The 18281-nt window shown below is 34.6% G+C and overlaps 1 protein-coding gene across 1 annotated transcript in view; it reads right to left on the bottom strand.

Annotated features, from left to right (window-relative positions):
- Atp11b (ATPase phospholipid transporting 11B (putative)) overlaps window positions 1-18281 on the bottom strand; it is a 111993-nt gene that overhangs the window by 16052 nt on the left and 77660 nt on the right. Inside the window, 3 exon segments of the mRNA XM_047563261.1 lie at window positions 3497-3662; window positions 4514-4617; window positions 5130-5195. Coding sequence (XP_047419217.1) covers window positions 3497-3662; window positions 4514-4617; window positions 5130-5195 — 336 coding nt within the window.

Genomic DNA, 18281 nt, shown 5'->3' with positions numbered 1-18281 from the left:
CAGATTAAGGCAAGATAAAAAATGGGCAAAATTGACTTCCAAGTAACTACAGCTTAAAAATTTAAACTTTATGATGAATTTCTGTAGCTTTAATTACTCAACATGCAGGAACATTCTTAAATAAGAACAATATGACAAGCAGAAGCATTAGAATTGTGCTAGAAAAGATAGTTCAAGTGTAAAATATATAACGAGGTACAGATCTCTGTCCTGTTATGTTGAATTTTCATCTGAATTTTCTTCTCAAAGAAGAAATGGATGTTTTTTAGGTTTTTAACATAATGCTAATAAAGGTCAAATTAGTTAAGAGACAGAGCTGTGCTAACAAAAATGCCCCACTCTTTATTCATGCCTCTGCCTATCTTTTGGATATGGTTTAATTGACCTTTAGCATGCAGAAGAGTTAATGAGGTTCTATTCCTCCTACTCTACCTAAGTTTGCTCAGCTGATTCCTTGCCCTCGACAAAGGCTGCAGTGCGATGAATTCGTCACTTAAAGCCACTGTGTTGGAGTACATCTATAAGTGGACAGAAAAAGGATGGAACACACAACAAGTCAGTGAGCTCTATTCATCACCTATGAGACAGACACAGGACAACCTCTGTAAATACTGAACATCTGTTCCTACAAGAATAGGAAATGTACATGGTACACATACATGACTGACATTTGAACTGTGTTGGCTTTGCCATCAAAAAAAATATTATTTTACTTGTAACATCACATGGGTATTCTGCAGAAGAAAAAAGCTCACAATAAATGCTGACAGCTCTTCTTTTGATATCTTTCTTGCTACTTTTAGTAAAACAATAAAGTAGCTGACAGTTTGCTAACCAATTCTTCATTGTTTCGAACCTGAAGTGATGGCAGAAGCTGAAATAATGATTACTGCCTGTAGCCAAGGAATAATGTCATATATGTTTCAGTAAAAAAGAAAACCAACCAACCAACCAACCAACCAACCAACAAACAAATAAATGCCACCAGCGGGTTAGAAGATCCCTGAGTGGAAGTGGAGATTACCTTCTTGAAAGAGACCATCTAATCCAGTAAGTCATTTGGAAATTTATTTAGTGAGCCAAAAAGGGAGAATATATTGGCTTTCACATACGGATTCAGTGATTGATTTGATGCTCATTCCATTTTTAATCAATTTTAACTTGTGTTAAGAACCATAATACAAATAAGCACTTTTAACCTTTTTCTTGTTAAGGGCCTACCTTAAGGTACCAAATATCTTTATGTAATCCTTTGAAAAGAGGCTATAGAGAAAAGGTAATAAACTCTAATATTATTACTTTCATATCAATAAGAAATCTCTATGAAAACATCATAAATTTGTAAATGCTCTGCCTACCACAGAATTTCTAAAGATAAATGTTAAATAAAATCTGATAATTTACTTTTATAAAGAACTACATTTTTAAGTGATATCATTCATGTTTGCATTAAATACAACTTCATGTAGGCCAAGAGGGGAGAAAACTGTTCTTCATATAGATCGAGAAAAATATCATAGATGATGTATTAAAAATAATATTCTTTAACTATAAATGAAAAGTTTAGAAATAGTAAATTTAGAAATCCTAACTTTAAGCCAGGTATGGTGGCACATGCCTGCAATCCCAGCAGCTTGGGAGTCTAAGGGAGGATAGTGAGTTCAAAATCAGCCTCAGCAATTTAGCAGGGCCCCAAGCAACTCAATGAGTCCCTAATGCAGCACCACCCAGCACACCCAGCCCCCCCAAAAAGAAACCTGAGTTTAGAAATAGTAAAACAGACAAAACTTTCTGTTATGAATTTAAGTAATATATTGTGGAGTGGAATAGTCTGCCTATATTGATATAAATATATGCACAGGCAGACAGTAATCAATTATGTTAATTTTTCAGTCCCATTTAGAGATCAATATTACAGCAATATTCTCACTTCCTCATATTTGAAATGATAACTTTTCTTTTTACTTTGGGCTGACTTTATGTAGGCACAGTAATAGATGCTTCATATTCATTCTCTTGCAATTACATAAGGTAATAATTATTACTGTAATTTTACAGAGGAGGAAACTGAGACCTAGAAAAATGACTTGATCAAGGACATACATCTTATAAATGGCTGAAACAGCATTTGAATTCAAATTTGTCAGACTTCATAGCCCAATGCTGCCCCTATGGTATAAGAAAGTATCTAATCCAAATAAGAAAGTGTTTACCGAAGTAAATAAATTAAAACCAATGTACTACTTAGAAAGTCTAATTTAAATCACTAAATATTTGGCACTTTTTCTGTTTGTAAGATGAATATACATTTTCAAAATTTAAACAAAATTTGCTTGGCATTTCACAAAAATAATATTGAAAAAAATATGAACCTGGTGTGAACTAAGTGATTAGTAAACTCAAGCCCCCCCCTACCCCCCGAGTGCTGGGGATTGAACCCAGGGTCTTTCTACCACTGAGCTCCATTCCCAGTCCTTTTTATTTTTTTTTTATTTTCAAACAGGGTCTTGCCAAGTTGCAGAGGATGGTCTTAAACATGTCATCTTCCTGCGTCCGCACCCCCAGTAGCTGGGATTACAGATGCATATCACTGTATCTGGCTTAAATTCAGCTTTTAAAAAGGTATAAAAGTAGATTAAAAAATATTCTTGAGACTATATACTCAATACTATGCTACAGTTATAAAAGAACAAATTAAGCTCATATAATAGTTAAACATACAAAAAAGGAACATTCAAATAAATATATCTACTATTTCTTAGGCATCTACTATTTTTAAACACTCTTTCCTTTAATCCTAACTACAGTGGGATCTATCATTTTACCAATGAGGAAACTGGAACTGAAGTCACAATGCTAAGTGGCAGAGCTAGGATTTGAACTAAGATCTATCAGGCTCCAAACATCATATTCTTTTTTTTTTTTTTGGGGGGGGGTGCTGGGGATTGAAACCAACTGAGCTATCTCCCCAGCCCCCAAACATCATATTCTTAAGCACTATATAACATGCTGTTAATATCTGCTATAATTTATTTATTAATAAAGGTTTAAAGAAAGAAGATATTTTATAAAATAATCATTCTGTAAGAATTATTTAGGTTAAAAAATTTACTTCATATTCTTTTGTTAAAAATGATATAATATGAAAAATGTTACTTAAATTCTAATGTTTCTAAAGACGAGGCTACATCTCAGATGTATCTGGAATAATGTGATATAAAACACATTTCCTAATATCTGAATATAACTTGAAAATTTGATATTTAAATATCTGGAATTTTATTAATAATGATGTAATTTTAAAAATTCTTATTCATCAGTAGTCATCAAATAGGAATAAGAAACAAAAATATTACATTTAAGTAATGTTTATATTATAAAATACTTGATATAGGAAGGAATGGGTTATTTTCTGTTTTCTGACATAAGCAAATTATAATCATTGTTCATAACTAAAGCTCCTAACTAAAAAGATACTGAAATAAAAAGTGCTTACCTGTGCCTTTTCAGTACTTGTAGGATGAAGCTGTCGGTCAAACACCTTCTTCACAACATCAAGAAATAGACAAGTTACAACCATAAGGATTATGGCAAACCAAGCAGAACCACTTGATAGGAGCTGAATAAATACAAAGTACATATTCTGAGAACCTAAAAATGGCCTGTGAAGAAAGACAGAGGGCTTAATAAAATTAAAAACTGAAAGATAATTAAACCAAGACATCATGGAAACACATTATATCTGAAAATAAACACTTTTAAGAGTACTCTGGGAAAGTGTTCTAAATCAAAATTGTTATAACTTAAAAAAGCTAATAAAACAAGATAGACTTTTAATTATCAAAGATAAAACCCAATTTAATTATTTTTAATAGCAATATAGTTTTTCCTAATGGGAAAGGGAAAAGCAGGTGACTAGATAACCCTATCTTTGTGGTAGCATATCAAAAAAATAATGTAGTAATATAGTCAGAGACTAAGAAAAACAAGAAATAATAAGAAAATATTTCCTACTGACTAATTAAAAGGATGATAATGCAAATCTTAGGCAAAAAAGCTTTTTCAGAGGCTCTTCTTTAAAAATGTATTTTAAAATAAATGTACTCATAAATGCTAGCTCTACATAGTAGCTGGTACAGTAAAAGTATTCTTTATGGTTTTTATTTATCTTGTGTGTTGTATATTTCACTTTGAAAGACTATGAGGAAATGGAGAAAACAATGAAGAAGAATTATAGACAAACAAAATGCATATGAGTATCCTTTTATGATCCTAAATGGAAATTAATGATTACTTAAATCCAAATTTTTTTTGCCAAATTTCTGAAGTTTTTGCTTAATAAATGGATCAAAGGCACAGCAGACAAATGCAATATAAACTGAAAGAAGTGAACTTATTGCCAGGATGGGGTCTCAAAACTATTCTGAACAGAATTTACTCAGGATATAACCCATCACTATAAATGTTTATTATAGTTTAATCAATATAATTAAAACACAGTAAAGTCACTCACCAGAGAATTCCACCATAAAACAAAGAAAATACAAAATAAAATACAATAGATCCCCAGGTAACAAGATGGTTGATCCAAGTCCAAAAATGAGTTTCCAAAGCCATCTGAAAAAAATTTAAAAAATTTTAGAAATGTAAAATAATAAAACTTTAACCTCTTAGGTAAAATTCAAGGATAAAGCATATTAACTTTAAGTATCTAAAAGTCTCATGGAACAGTCTCACAGGAGATAAATATTAACGAAAAGCTCCCAGTAGGAAGTTCCATAATTTCAAGTTTGTTTTTTTGTATGCAAGAAAGCAGCATTGAAATTGTATGTGATGATTCTATCTCAACTCCATAGCCTAAAACAAATTGTGTGTTTTGCACTATATACAGAGCTGCATAATTTCAGTGACTTTTATTTGACATATAAATACTCTGAAGTTTTCCCAAAATTTCAGATAAAAATTCAAATGAATTACTAAAATAGCAATTGATGAAATTATTCACTGCTGAATAAGGAAAACATCTACCTAAGATGAGAAGAAAAAAATAATATGAAAGAAAGAATGAATATTCAATTGCTTATTATACAGACACAAAATTATCCATGTTACTAATTCCAGTGCCATACCTTTACTGTGACTGTAATAACCATGACTGTAAAGACCAAAGTGCCGAAAGTCCAGTTTCCAAACATCTAAACAGAAAGAATAAACTATTACATTATGTGTCAACCTGATGTTAAATCAGATGTAAAGTAAAAGGTAATTTCATTCTTTATTAAAAATCATTTGAACTATTTTAGCCAGTTACATATGAAATTGGCTTATTAATAAAGTTTAAAGAATACAAGTAATAATAAATGTTGGCAAGGATGTGGGGAAAAAAGTACATTCATACATTCTGTTGAGAGAGCAAATTGATGCAACCACTCTGGAAAGCAGTTTGGAGATTTCCTCTAAAAACTAGGAATAGAACCATCATTTGACCCAGCTATCCCACTCCTCAGTAGATATCCAAAAGATTTAAAATCAGCATACTACAGTGACACAGCTTCATCAATGTCTACAGCAGCTCAATTCACAATAGCTAAGCTATGGAGACAACCTAGGCACCGTTCAATAGATGAATGGATAAAGAAAATGTGGTATATGTACACAAGGAAGTATTACTCACCCATAAAGAAGAAGGACTTTAAGACATTTGCTGGTAAATGAATGGATGTGGAGGCTTTCATGCTAAATGAAATAAGCCAATCCCAAAAAAACTAATGTCAAATGTTCTGATATATGGATGCTAACCCACAACAAGGGGAGTGTAGATGGGGAAGAATAAAAGTTCAGTGAATTAGACAAAGGGGAATGGAGGCAAGGGAGGAGGACAGGAAAAGGAAAGACAGTGGAATGAATCTGACATAATTTTCCTATGTACATGTATGAATATACCATAGTGAATCCCATCATCATGTACATCCATAAGAATGGGGTTCAAATTAGGGTAAGCTATGTTCCATGCTGGTATAATTATATCAAAATGGATTCTTCTGTGATATATAACTATAAAGAACCAATAAAAAATAGATAAAAATATGATTCTCTGATAAGTGGATGATGATACATAACGGGGGGAGGGGGTAAGGCAAGAATGGAGGAAGGATGGATTGTGCAGAGGAAAATGAGGGGTGGGGAGTGGGCGGGGGGAAGGAAAAATAATGAAATGAGACAAACATCATTACCCTATGTACATGTATGATTACACAAGTGGTGTGACTCTACTTCAAGTACAACCAGAGAAATGAAAGTTGTACCATTTGTGTACAATGAATCAAAAAATAATAAAAAATAAGAAACATAATAAAGTATTATGCTTATTATCATGTTGCAATGATCCTTTGGATAACATCATCAGACTGAAAAACCAATGATGGGCTTAAGAGTTGTGTGGCACAGGCTATTTTCAGAATGATATAGCTGTTGGTGATTGCTTTATTGCTGTCATGTTGTAAAAATAAAAAAAACTGTTTGACCTTAATTATTTTCTGAAAACTTTCCAAATAGAAAAGATAGCATATCATTTTGCCAAGTATTTCTGGACATTATGTAAGCAGAGCAGGAAAAAAGAAATTTAAACTTAAAAGCAGGATCTGAAAGAAAAGATAATGGCCAATGGAATTACTCTTCATGTGAAGTGCAGTTAATGCCACTGAAAAAGTGTTTATAGCCTGAACTTTATAGGTAGAACTGACATAAATAAAGAACTGATGGCCCATGACTAAGCCCTAGGCCACTGCTCTTTAGACCAAATGGGTCTCAAATGGGGGAGATTTTGCCTCTCAGGGAGCATTTGCCTGGGTATGGAGACATTTTTGGTTGTCATAACTACAGGTGTATATATATGTATGTGCTATTGTTGTCCAGTGAGCAGAAGCAAGGGATGCTGCTAAACATTCTTCAATTCACAAAATGAGCTCTCAAAACAAAAAGTTACCTAGCTCAAAAAGTCAACAGTATAGAGGGGAGAAACCCTGATTCTGAGGACGGAAAGAGAAGAATGAAAAAGAACAGTAAAAAGTACAAGGAAGCCAAAGTAAGTTACAGAAGTTGATGGAAGATAATGTGGCCATAAGGAAGGCTTCATAAATTGTGCCTGATGGTCAGTTTTATAAGGTCTCAGATATGCTCTTAGATTCAGGAATGTAGAAACGGTGGTTGACCATAAAGGAAAGTTTTATTGGGAGTGCTGGGGTTCAAAGCTCCTATGGAATACCTTCAGTGAAAAACAGGAGCCAGGAATAGAAACAGTGAGAAAAGATAACTTCTTCGATTTGCTCTAAATAGACATAGAAAACTATAACTCAGTAGGTTTTGGGCCAAGCAGGTGTGTCTTTTATTAGAAGATGGGAGAGCTTCGAACATGTTTGTTTGGTGATGTGTTTGATCCAAGAGAGGATGAGAGGCTGATGGTCAAGAAAGAAGAGGGTAACTGCAAGAGGAAAACAGTGGTTTAAGCAAGAGTTGGTTTCACAAAAGATTAAAGCTTTATCAGGTTTAACTTAATTATACCTGTATCTATATAAGAATTACTTTTCCAGAGTTAATCAGTTGTTCAGCTCCTGTATAAACTACCTCTATTACACACCCATTATAACAAATGACAGATTGTTAGGTGATACCATGAGACAAAGTCTACTTTTCTGTTTTCCTCTAAGATGCAGCTATGCCTAATTTCCTATTAAGTGCCTGAAGTGCTTTAAGTATTTCTCATGAATAAATACACATACCAGGAAATTCTATAATAAACTAGACTTCAAAGGTATTTTTACCATATAATCTTATATTTAAGAATAAGAAGAGCAGCGGTTTGAATCCCCCACGCCTCAGAGGGAAAAAAAAAAACAAAAAACAAAACTTTTTGGGCTGGGTTGTGGCTCAGTGGTGGAGCGCTTGCCTATTGGGTGTGGGGCACTGGGTTCGATTCTCAGCACCATATAAAAAAATAAATAAAATGAAGATGGTGTGTCCATCTACAGTTAAAAATATCTTTAAAAAAAGAGTATTTACTTAACATAAGAATTAAATTGTGTGTTTTCTTGAAAGACCTGTAGCTAAATCATCTGAGTTGAAAATAAAGGATTTTGCATTTGCAGTGGGATACAGATGCCAGAGAGTGCATTTTTAGTCTTAACAGAGCTCTTACCATTTGATGGTTAGGTCTCAACAGCTGATTACATATATAGCATGTAAGATAAATTAAGGATAGGAAATAGGAAAAAATCATTAGAAATTAAAGAAAAATAGTAGTAAACACTGCAAAAGGTCTATTTTCCTCTTTCTCTTAAAATAACAACCTGAAATTTCATCTCCTCAATCTACCTTGTATTGCTCATTATTTACCTCCAACTAATTTGGCAAATGATCAGCACCTGCATGGCTTGATGAAAAGGTGAATTTAATCCTTTCTTAAATTTTAATGTGATGGAATAGTGTATGATATATTATTTAGAAAGGTACGCAAGATCTGACAATTCCAAAATCTCTACTAGAGAAGTCTAACTGGAATTAGACCACTCTGTTACTGCTTTGCTTTTTCCCCCTATCCTATATTTTTTGAATTTTAATTATTTTTGTTTTTATAAATTGGTTTACACTTAAAAGAAGGAAAAAATCATTTATGGTAAAAATTTTCTTTTGACTTTCTATATACTTTGGCAAAACACACAAAACAACTCCCTTATTTGGGGAAGACCTCATTTTAAAAAGTAGTTAGCTAGTTTATAATTTTCATGTCTAATCACCAAGAATGACTGGAGTAGATATCAGCGTTTTGAATTTATCTTTATTTATTTATTTTTCTTCTGAAGCCTTTGGTTGAAACTCAGAGCAGCAGAATGTAATCAAGTATTGGGATGGGAACTCAGCTACTTTTGAGACTGTTTGGATACTTTCCTTCCTCCATCATCTTAGTTTTCAGCTCTCACCATATAACAAATTCCTCTTTTCTGTTCTTTCACTGTACTGTCCCTACCCATCTCACACACTCTTACAGTGGTCACGAGGCCTTTTCATGGCATGCAGTCAAAGTAAGTTTTAATTGGGGAGGAATGCTCAATCTGGATTGTTTTTCTCACATTTTCTTGTTACTTTCTTTTCCTTATCTATAATTTTAGTTTCTTCCTGGAAGAAGTTTCTAGTTAAGATCACAGAATGACTATATCAACTATTTTCAAAAATGTTGTGTACAACAGAACATTGTTAGAATAAGCATGTCCCAGATAACACATTCTGCAAGGGCCAACAAAGGAGATCTTTTATAAAAATTCAGTCATTAATTTTTGGTCACCTCATTTACTGCATAGAGTTTTTTTTAAACTGATTTCACAGTTAGTTAAACTCATAGAAACAGAAGACAGAATGGTGATTTTCAAAGACTGGGGGCAGGGCAGAAGAGAGAGGAAAGTGGGGAGTAGCTGCTTAATGGGTATGAAGTTTCAGCTCTAGACAGTCTGCTGTGAAATAATGTGAATAAACTGAACATTACTGAACTACACATTTAAAGGTAGGATGGTACAGAAGTACCAAATTATATATTTTAAATTATTTGTCAATTTGAGTTTTACTAAGGTATAAACAGTAAAGTTGTTTTTAAAAAAGATGTCACAGGAGTCTGTTTTTCTAGATGCTGTTTAAAAAATTTTTAAATTATATAAAAACTTCCAAATAAGCTGGGTTTAGTGGCATGTACCTATAATCCCAGCTACTGGGGAGACTGAGGTCAGAGGACCACAAGTTTGAGGCCAGCCTCAGCAACTTGGTAAGAACTTTTCTCAAGATAAAATAAGAAGGGATGTTATTCATAGGGGAAATGGCTGAGTAGAGGAAAGTTCCATTCCAAGCTGCGCCACGGGTGTGGACCAAAGCAGTGAATGTATAGCTCCTCCATGAGGTAGGTGAAAGAGGGATTTTACTAAAATTTAATAACGGACACTTAACGTGGCTTAGAGACTCAGAAATTTGGGTACCATAAACAAAGAAGAATGAATACACTGGAGTCTATGTGGAGGCCCCATAGGCGCTGCTGGTGTGGATTCACCCCAGAAGGCCGGGGAACACAGTTTTGGTACAAAAAAATCTGAGATCAAAAATGCTCCCTAATCTTAGCTGATTCAGAGATTATTGCATTGTGCACTGGTGCTTGAAAAGCATATTCTGAAACTCAACTGACCATGGAGAGCTGAGGCAGAAGCCATCTTGGGACAAACATGTCACCGTGGTGACTGTGGGATCCAGGACATCAGGAAAAAAAAAAAATTCCCCCAAAACAACAACAAAACCCAAAACACAACCACAATATCCCAGCAGGTGCCTATGGAGGGACTGAGTCTAGGTCTGGTGGAATGTGAGTGAAACAGGTAAGAGTAGACTGTGTGTGTTGGGGGGGGATTTGAGTTGGAAGGGGAAGGAGAGCCTGACTTGTTTCTCTTTTGTGTCTGGTGGCTCATGTGACCAGCTGGAGTTTGAGTGGGTGGGTTTAATACACTCAAGGACTGAGCCTGAGAAGGCTGTGCCCCTGGGCAGGAGTGAGTGAGGGATCAGGTTTCTGCCCCATTACTGGAATACTTGGTAGGCGCTGGAGAAGCAGACCTGTATAAGAGATGGGCTAAAGTTTAGTCCTAGGGGGTGGATCAATCTAGTCTCTCCAAAGAAGGCACAACCCAACAAAGCCCCTGAGGCTTGATTAGAGGCTACCCCACCTGTTAGAACTCCCCTCAAAGAACAATGCAGAAGCTGTACCCTGGGAGTGCACTGAACCAGTCTGAATGGATAAAATGCCAACTGTCCTAACCATGCCACCTCATCCTGGTGAGAAGGGAAGTGAATCTTGTATCAAACGACTTGATGCCACTACAACTGGCAGCTCGGAGTACAACACAAGGGCAGGAAGGAGTCAACAACCCCACCCCTTGCTCTATCGGTACGTAAATCAAGAATTGGAAAAAAGACTACTGGACATAAGACAATGTCCACTCAATCTGGTCAACTATTTTGACCATCTCAGAGAAGATGGTTCCTTCATTCTTCGGTAAGAGTTTGGTTTTTTTAATTTAATTTTTAAAATTTTTTCTGTGTGTTGTGTGTGTGTGTGTGTGTGTGTGTGTGTGTGTGTGTGTGTGAGAATTCTGGCTGTAATGATTGGTTCAGGGACATATATACATAGACATATTTGTTTCTTTTTTCTCTCAGTTTTAGAATTGTTTAAAATGAATTGTTTTTTGCTAGCATTGTCTTTTGAAGGTTCAGGTTTTTTGGATTATAAAGTTAGGTTTTATATTATTTTCATTAGTTTATTTCTCTAGTTTCTCTCTTGTCTTCTGCTAAGGGCCAAATTCTGCTGAATTCTCTCCTTCTCTCCCAAAATGTTGTTCTTTTATATTTTCTCCTTCTTCCATATAAACACAACCTGCTACTTCTCCTCTGTATTCTCTGCTCATTTTTCAAAAGTATAAACTTTTTAAAGTTCCTAACACATTTCCCCCCTAATTAATTGTATTTTTACCATCTTTCAAAACTAATGGGTTTATACAACTCCTAGGTTTATACAACTCCTGCCCCCACCATTAAGGCTAATCATTACTGCTGTGGGTGATAGAGTTGACACCTGCTATTTGCTTTAAAGCTAGATCTAGTTCATGGTTATTGTTTTTACTGTTTACATCTGCTGAGCCCACCATTCTTGTTTATTGGTTACCACCAATAAATTAATGTTGAACATGGAATAGTAGGAATTGGGTATTAACACGGTGTGTTGCTTGTAATGGTGTTACCATAGTTTATTTTGCCTCATTCTGTGAGATGCTGGGAACCTACAGGGACACTAAAAGTTCACAAGTTAGATACTGCTGCTGAACTAAACATTCCCTGACAGTACTCCAAATCAAAGAAGTGAGAAGACAAAAGTCCCAAACCAATAAGGGATCTAAGGAGGATCAATCAGAGAGGGAACTCAGGTCCTGCCCTCTGGCATCTACTCATACATAAAAAACAGAGAAAAGTTCCAGAACAAATAAGATAATTACACACAAAAGAGCAAAAAAAGAGGTAGGGAACTCTACCTCAGATGATGTGTAATTGCAACACCTCTAAAAATGTGAGAAAACAGGTAAATAAAATCTCCCCCCAAAAAACACAACTTCCCAAAAAATGATCCCACTGGTAGTGATATGGATGAAAAACCCAGAGAAAGATCATAAAAAAACTAATTCAAAATGTTAAACGAATGGCCATATCACCAAAAGTGCTATACGGATTCAATGCAATTTCCATAAAAATTCCAAGGAAGGCCTTCATAGAAATAGAAAAAGCAGTAATGAATTCATCTGGAAAAATAATAGGCCCAGAATAGCCAAAGCAATCCTTAGTGAGAAAAGTGAAGAAGGAGGCATCATAATACCAGACCTTAAATTACACTATAGAGCTATAACAACAAAAACAGCAAGGTTACTGACACTGAAAACAGGCATGAAGACCAATGGAATAGAATAGAAGACACAGGGACAAACCATATAAATACAGTTATTTTATACTAGACAAAGGTGCGAAAAACATACAATGAAGAAAAAATAGCTTTTTCAACAAACGGTGCTGAGAAAACTGAAAATCCGTATGTAGTAGGAAGAAATTTAACCCCATCTTACCCTGTACAAAACTCAACTCAAAATGGATCAAAGACCTAGAAATCAGATCAGAAACCCTGCACATACTAGAAAATGTAGGCACAACATTCCAACATTTTGGCTCAGGAACTGACTTTCTCAATAAGACTCCTAAACGTGCAAGAAGCAAAATCAATGATCAATAAATGAGATAGCATCAAACCAAAAATCTTCACAGCAAAGGAAAAAACTGAGATGTGAAGAGGGGGCCAACAGAATGGGAGAAAATCTTTGCTACCTGCACCTCAGATAGAACATTAATTTCCAGGATGTATAAAGTACTCAAAAAACTTAACAACAACAACAACAATAACAAAACCCCCAAATAACTCAATCAATAAATGTGCAAAGGATCTGGACAGATACTTCTCAGAAGAAATATGAATAGTCAATAAACATGGAAAAAATGTTCAACAACTCTACTAATTAGGAAAATGCGAATTAAAGTTACAATGAGAGTCCATCTCACTCTAGTCAGAATGGCAACTATCAAGAATACAAGTAACAGGGCTGGGGAGATAGCTCAGCTGGTAGAGTGCTTGCTTTGCAAGCACAAGACCCTGAGTTCAATCCCCAGTACCGCCAAAAAAAAAAAAAAAAAAAGAATACAAGTAACAATAAATGTTGCTGAGGATGTGGGGGAAAAGGTACACTCATACATTGCTGGTGGGAATGCAAATTGGTGCAACCATTATAGAAAGAAGTATGGAGATACCTCAGAAAAGTTGTAATGGAACAATGATTTGACCCTGCTATCCAACTCCTTGGTTTATATTCAAAGGACTTAAAATCAGCATAGTACAGTGACACAGCCATATCAATATTTATAGCAGTTCGATTCACAATAGTGAAGCTATGGAGACAACCTAGGTGCTCTTCAATAGATGAATGGATAAAGAAAATGTGGTATATGTACACAAGGAAGTATTACTCAGCCATAAAGTAGAAGGATTTTATAACATTTGCTGGTAAATGGATAGATCTGGAGAGTATCATGATAAGTGAAAGAAGCTAATCCCCAAAAGCAAAAGGTCAGTTTTTGCTGATAATTGGAAACTAAACCACAATTGGGGAGAGAGGAGAAGAGATATTCAGTAGTTTAGACAAAGGGGAATGAAGGGAAGGGAGAGGGGAATAGGAAAAGGAAAGACAATGGAATGAATCTGGGTTAATTTTCCTATATACATATAGGAGTACACCACAATGAATCCCACCATTGTGTACACCCACAAGAATGGAGTCCTAGTTAGAGTAAGATATGTTCCATGCTTATATAATCACATCAAAATGAATTCTACTGTGATGTACATCATTCAAAAGAACCAATAAAAATAAAATGTAAAAAAATGTTCAATGAACTAGAAAGAAGATCAAACGAAGGAATTAAGAGAGCAATTACAGGAGATGAAAAGAGCACTTTAATAAAGAAATAAAAATAGCGAAAAGAAACTAAGAAGAACTCCTAGATATGAAAGATATAATCAAATAAAAAACTCACTTGAAGGCATCACTAACAGATTAGATTGCATAGTAAATAGAACCTCAGCCCTTGAAGTGAGAACTTCAGGCCATGAAGACAGGGTATACGATACAAACACAAATTTATTTATTTTTATTTGTAGGGTATATGATCTTGAGTACAAAGAATGCAATAAAGGGAAAAAAAATTACAGAACATGACCAGAGTATACAAGAACTATTGGACAATATTAAAAGACCAACCCTGAGAATCACTGGGATAGAAAAGAATACGGGACATACAAACTTAAGGCACAAAGAACATTTTCAATGAGATAGTTACAGAAAATTTTATATATATCAGAAATGAAACAGACATCTACAAATAGGAAGCTTACAGGACCTCAAATAGACCTACTCAAAGAGAAGCTTACCAAGACATTATCATAATCAATATACCTAACACAGTACATAATGAAATAATAATAAAAACTGCAAGAGAGAAACATCAGGTCACATTAAGAGGCAAACCAATAAGGGTTTCTTTTGATACCTTGACTCAGACCCTAAAATCAAGGAGGGCCTAGAATGAGATATTCTAAATCCTAGAAGAAAACAACTGCCAGTCAAGGTTACTATACCTAATAAAGCTGAGTTTCAAATTTGAGGCAGAAATAAAAACTTTCCATGACAAGAATAAACTAAAAGAATTCATGAGCACTAAGTCAGTATTACAAAGAATACTTAAAGATAAACTGCACACAAAGGAACCAAAAATCAATTCCCAAAGCTCCCAAACACAGGAAGTTCAACAGAAGAATAATTCACTAAATGAGAATCCAGACCAGTCAAAATACCAACCCAAACAGTAGGAAAACACGAACACATATCCATACTAATGCCAAATGTTAATGATCTTAACTTCCCAATTAAAAGACAAACATAGCCAGAATGAATCAAAAAACACAATCCAACTATATGTTGTTTACAAAAGACTCATCTTAATAGGCAAAGACATCCAAAGGCTGAAGGTAAAAGGATGACAAAAAATATTCCATGCATACAGTCCAAGAAAAAAGCAGGAGTGGCTATTGTCATATCTGACAAAGCATATTTCAAACAAAAATTAATCAGAAGAGACAAAGGCCACTACATCCAAGTAAAAGTAACAATCCAATAAGAAGGTATAATGATAGCTAACATTATTCCCCAAATGTCAACACACCCAATTATATAGAGCATATACTCCATGACATTAAATCCCACACAGAACCTAACACAATAATACTGAGTGACTTCAATACACCCTATCACCAATAGATAGGCCATCAGAATATAAAATCAATAATGAAATCTCCAACCAAAACAACACTATATATCAAATGGACCTAACTGACATCTATAGAATATTCCACCCTACAACAGCTGAATTTACCTTCTTCTTAGCCGTGCTTGGAACTTTTTCTAAAATAGATCATATTCTAGGCCACGAAGCAAATCTTTGCAAATACAAAACAAACAAACAAACAAACAAACAAACAAATCTATATAATCTATGTATCTTATCAGATCATAATGGAATGAAGCCAAAAATCAACAGCAAGAAAAATAATAGAAACCACATAAACACATAGAGATTGAATAATACTCTCTAAACAAACAATGGATGTAAGAAGAAATGAGAAAAGAAATTAAGAAATTCTTAGAAATGAATGAGAACAGAGACACCACATATCAGAATCTCTGGGACAGTATGAAAGCAGTTCTAAGAAAAAAATTTATAGTACTGAGTGCCTACATTAAAAAATTAGAGAGATCTCAAATAAACAAGTTTTTTGCTCCACCTCGAGGCCTTACAAAAAGAACTATGCCTCAAACCAGTAGAAGACAAGAAATAATTAAGATCAGAGCTGAAATCAATGAAATTGATAATAAGAAAGCAATGCACAGGATCAAAGCGAAGAAGAGTTGGTACTTTGAAAAGATAAATAAGATTGACAAACCCTTAGCCAAACTAACAAAAAGAAAGAGTGCAAAGATGCAAAATAACAAGATCAGAGATGTTTATAGATTTCCTGGGCATACAAAAACACCACATGGAAAACAGGAAGCATCAACATATGAACACTGAACAATGAGACTTGGACCAGACAGAAGTCTCAAAAGATTTTAGTACAGATATGAAAGAGGGAGCTGGAGCTAAAGGACAGGGGTCTCTGGGTTCAAACAACAACTGATGATGGTAAGAGGAACTGAGGCAGAGAGGCAAGAGCACCCTAGAGAAGAAACATTAGCAATAATTTAGAACTAGAAAAGATAGCAAGGGGACTTTCATAGTTAAAGAGAGAATTTCTGGGAGAAACAGATAAGGACAGGCCTTCTCTAGTGTAATGATTTGATAATAAAAAGAGCAATTATTACTGCTAAGACTTACCAAGTACTTCTATTTACTGCTATTGTGATTAATGTTTTACATGTCACTTAATTCTCACAGAAAACCTGTAAGGTAAGGGACACACCCATTTTACAGGTGAGGAAACTAAGTTTTAGAGAGGTTAACTATCTCATTCTTTGTCACTTGAATTGTAACTACAGAATCCTATTCTGAATGGTTCCAATGTGTGTTTCTTTTCCACTATTTCTAGTAGAGGCAGCAGTGAGTGGCAGATTAATTTTTAGTGGTATATAACTAAGTGGTGTAACTGGTAAGGTAAAGGGGGCATTAGGTTAATGATAGAAGATTAATGATTTATAATTTGAGCTAAAAAGAACTAAAAAAAAAAAAACAAAAATTAAGCAGGTGGTAACGAGAAGAAAACTTTCATACTAAAGATCGACAATTTATCCTTAAGGTTTTATCTGTTGTATAAAGACTGCTAAAGATTTAATTTTAAAAAGTCACTAAAGATAGACATGATGGTGTGTACCTGTAGTTCCACCTACTCAGGAGACTGAGGCAGGAGGATCACTTACTTGGGCCTGGGAGTCTGAGGTCAGCCTGGGCAACATATAGTGGGACATTGTCCCTTAAAAACAAACAAAAAAGGCACTAAAAGGTAGAAACAAACTTAAACTCCCAAAGTAAGAGAATACATAAAAATATAACAGAGTATTATGTAGCCATGAAAAACATGTTAATAATATGAAAAATCACAGGTTAGAATGTTAAGAAATAAGGAGAAGCAAATTATGATGATAATGAAAACTGCAAAAATTATAAAAGAATGAAAGGAAATTTGTTAAAACAGGAAGAAATCTGTTTAAAAACAGAAGCAATAATATGTGGATAGAGGTACAACAGGCAATTTTGTTTCTTCTTGTTCTTCCCCCCCTTTTTTTTTTGGTGGTGCTGAAAATTGAACCCAGGGCCTTACGCACTCTAGGTAAGTGCTCTACCACTATGCTCCATCCCCAGCTCATATTTACCTTCTTTATATTTTTTCCTATATTTCTCAAACTTACCACAATGTATACATATTATTTTAAAACCAGGAAAAACATAGTAATCGGCAAAAAAGATCTCTCTAATTTTCTTTTCATTCAATGACTTCTGCCCCCTGCCCCTTCATCTGTTCAGTTCTACCTTACTACTTAAGGGGAAGTGGGCACTCTCATATATCTTTGGTCTATGGTCCTTGCATAGGTGGTAAGGCTGAGCAGAGGGCACCCAGGCTAACTGCTTTTCCAAAGGTATTAAAGATCATAATGAAGCACACAGGTTCTTAAGTCACAGACTGAGTTGGAATTTTACTCTTGTAATTTTAAACTCTCTGAGGTTATTAATTTTCTAATATGCAATAAAGTAAAAAATGATTTTTTTCTCACACGGGTCGATTACAATTTAATAAACAAAAGTATGTAATACAATTGGCACCGAGAAAAAATACAATAGAAGGTAATTATTACTTGGAAAGCGATGCCTTTGCGTTACACAACACAAACTAGACTCATATTTTTATCCAAATCAGGCTAAATAGGTCCTCAAAAATGAAATGACAAAATATTTATGTTCCTACCCTATAACCTAAAGAGATGTACATAGCTAAGGCCTCTGTATATTTGAAAGCTACTTTTTAAAATTTTACTAGCCTATTTTGTTACCTGATCCTTGTCTGT

This window comes from Sciurus carolinensis, chromosome 9 (assembly GCF_902686445.1).
Source record: "Sciurus carolinensis chromosome 9, mSciCar1.2, whole genome shotgun sequence".
NCBI classification, from domain to species: Eukaryota; Metazoa; Chordata; class Mammalia; order Rodentia; family Sciuridae; genus Sciurus; species Sciurus carolinensis.
This window is presented reverse-complemented; position numbering and strand designations above follow the sequence as displayed.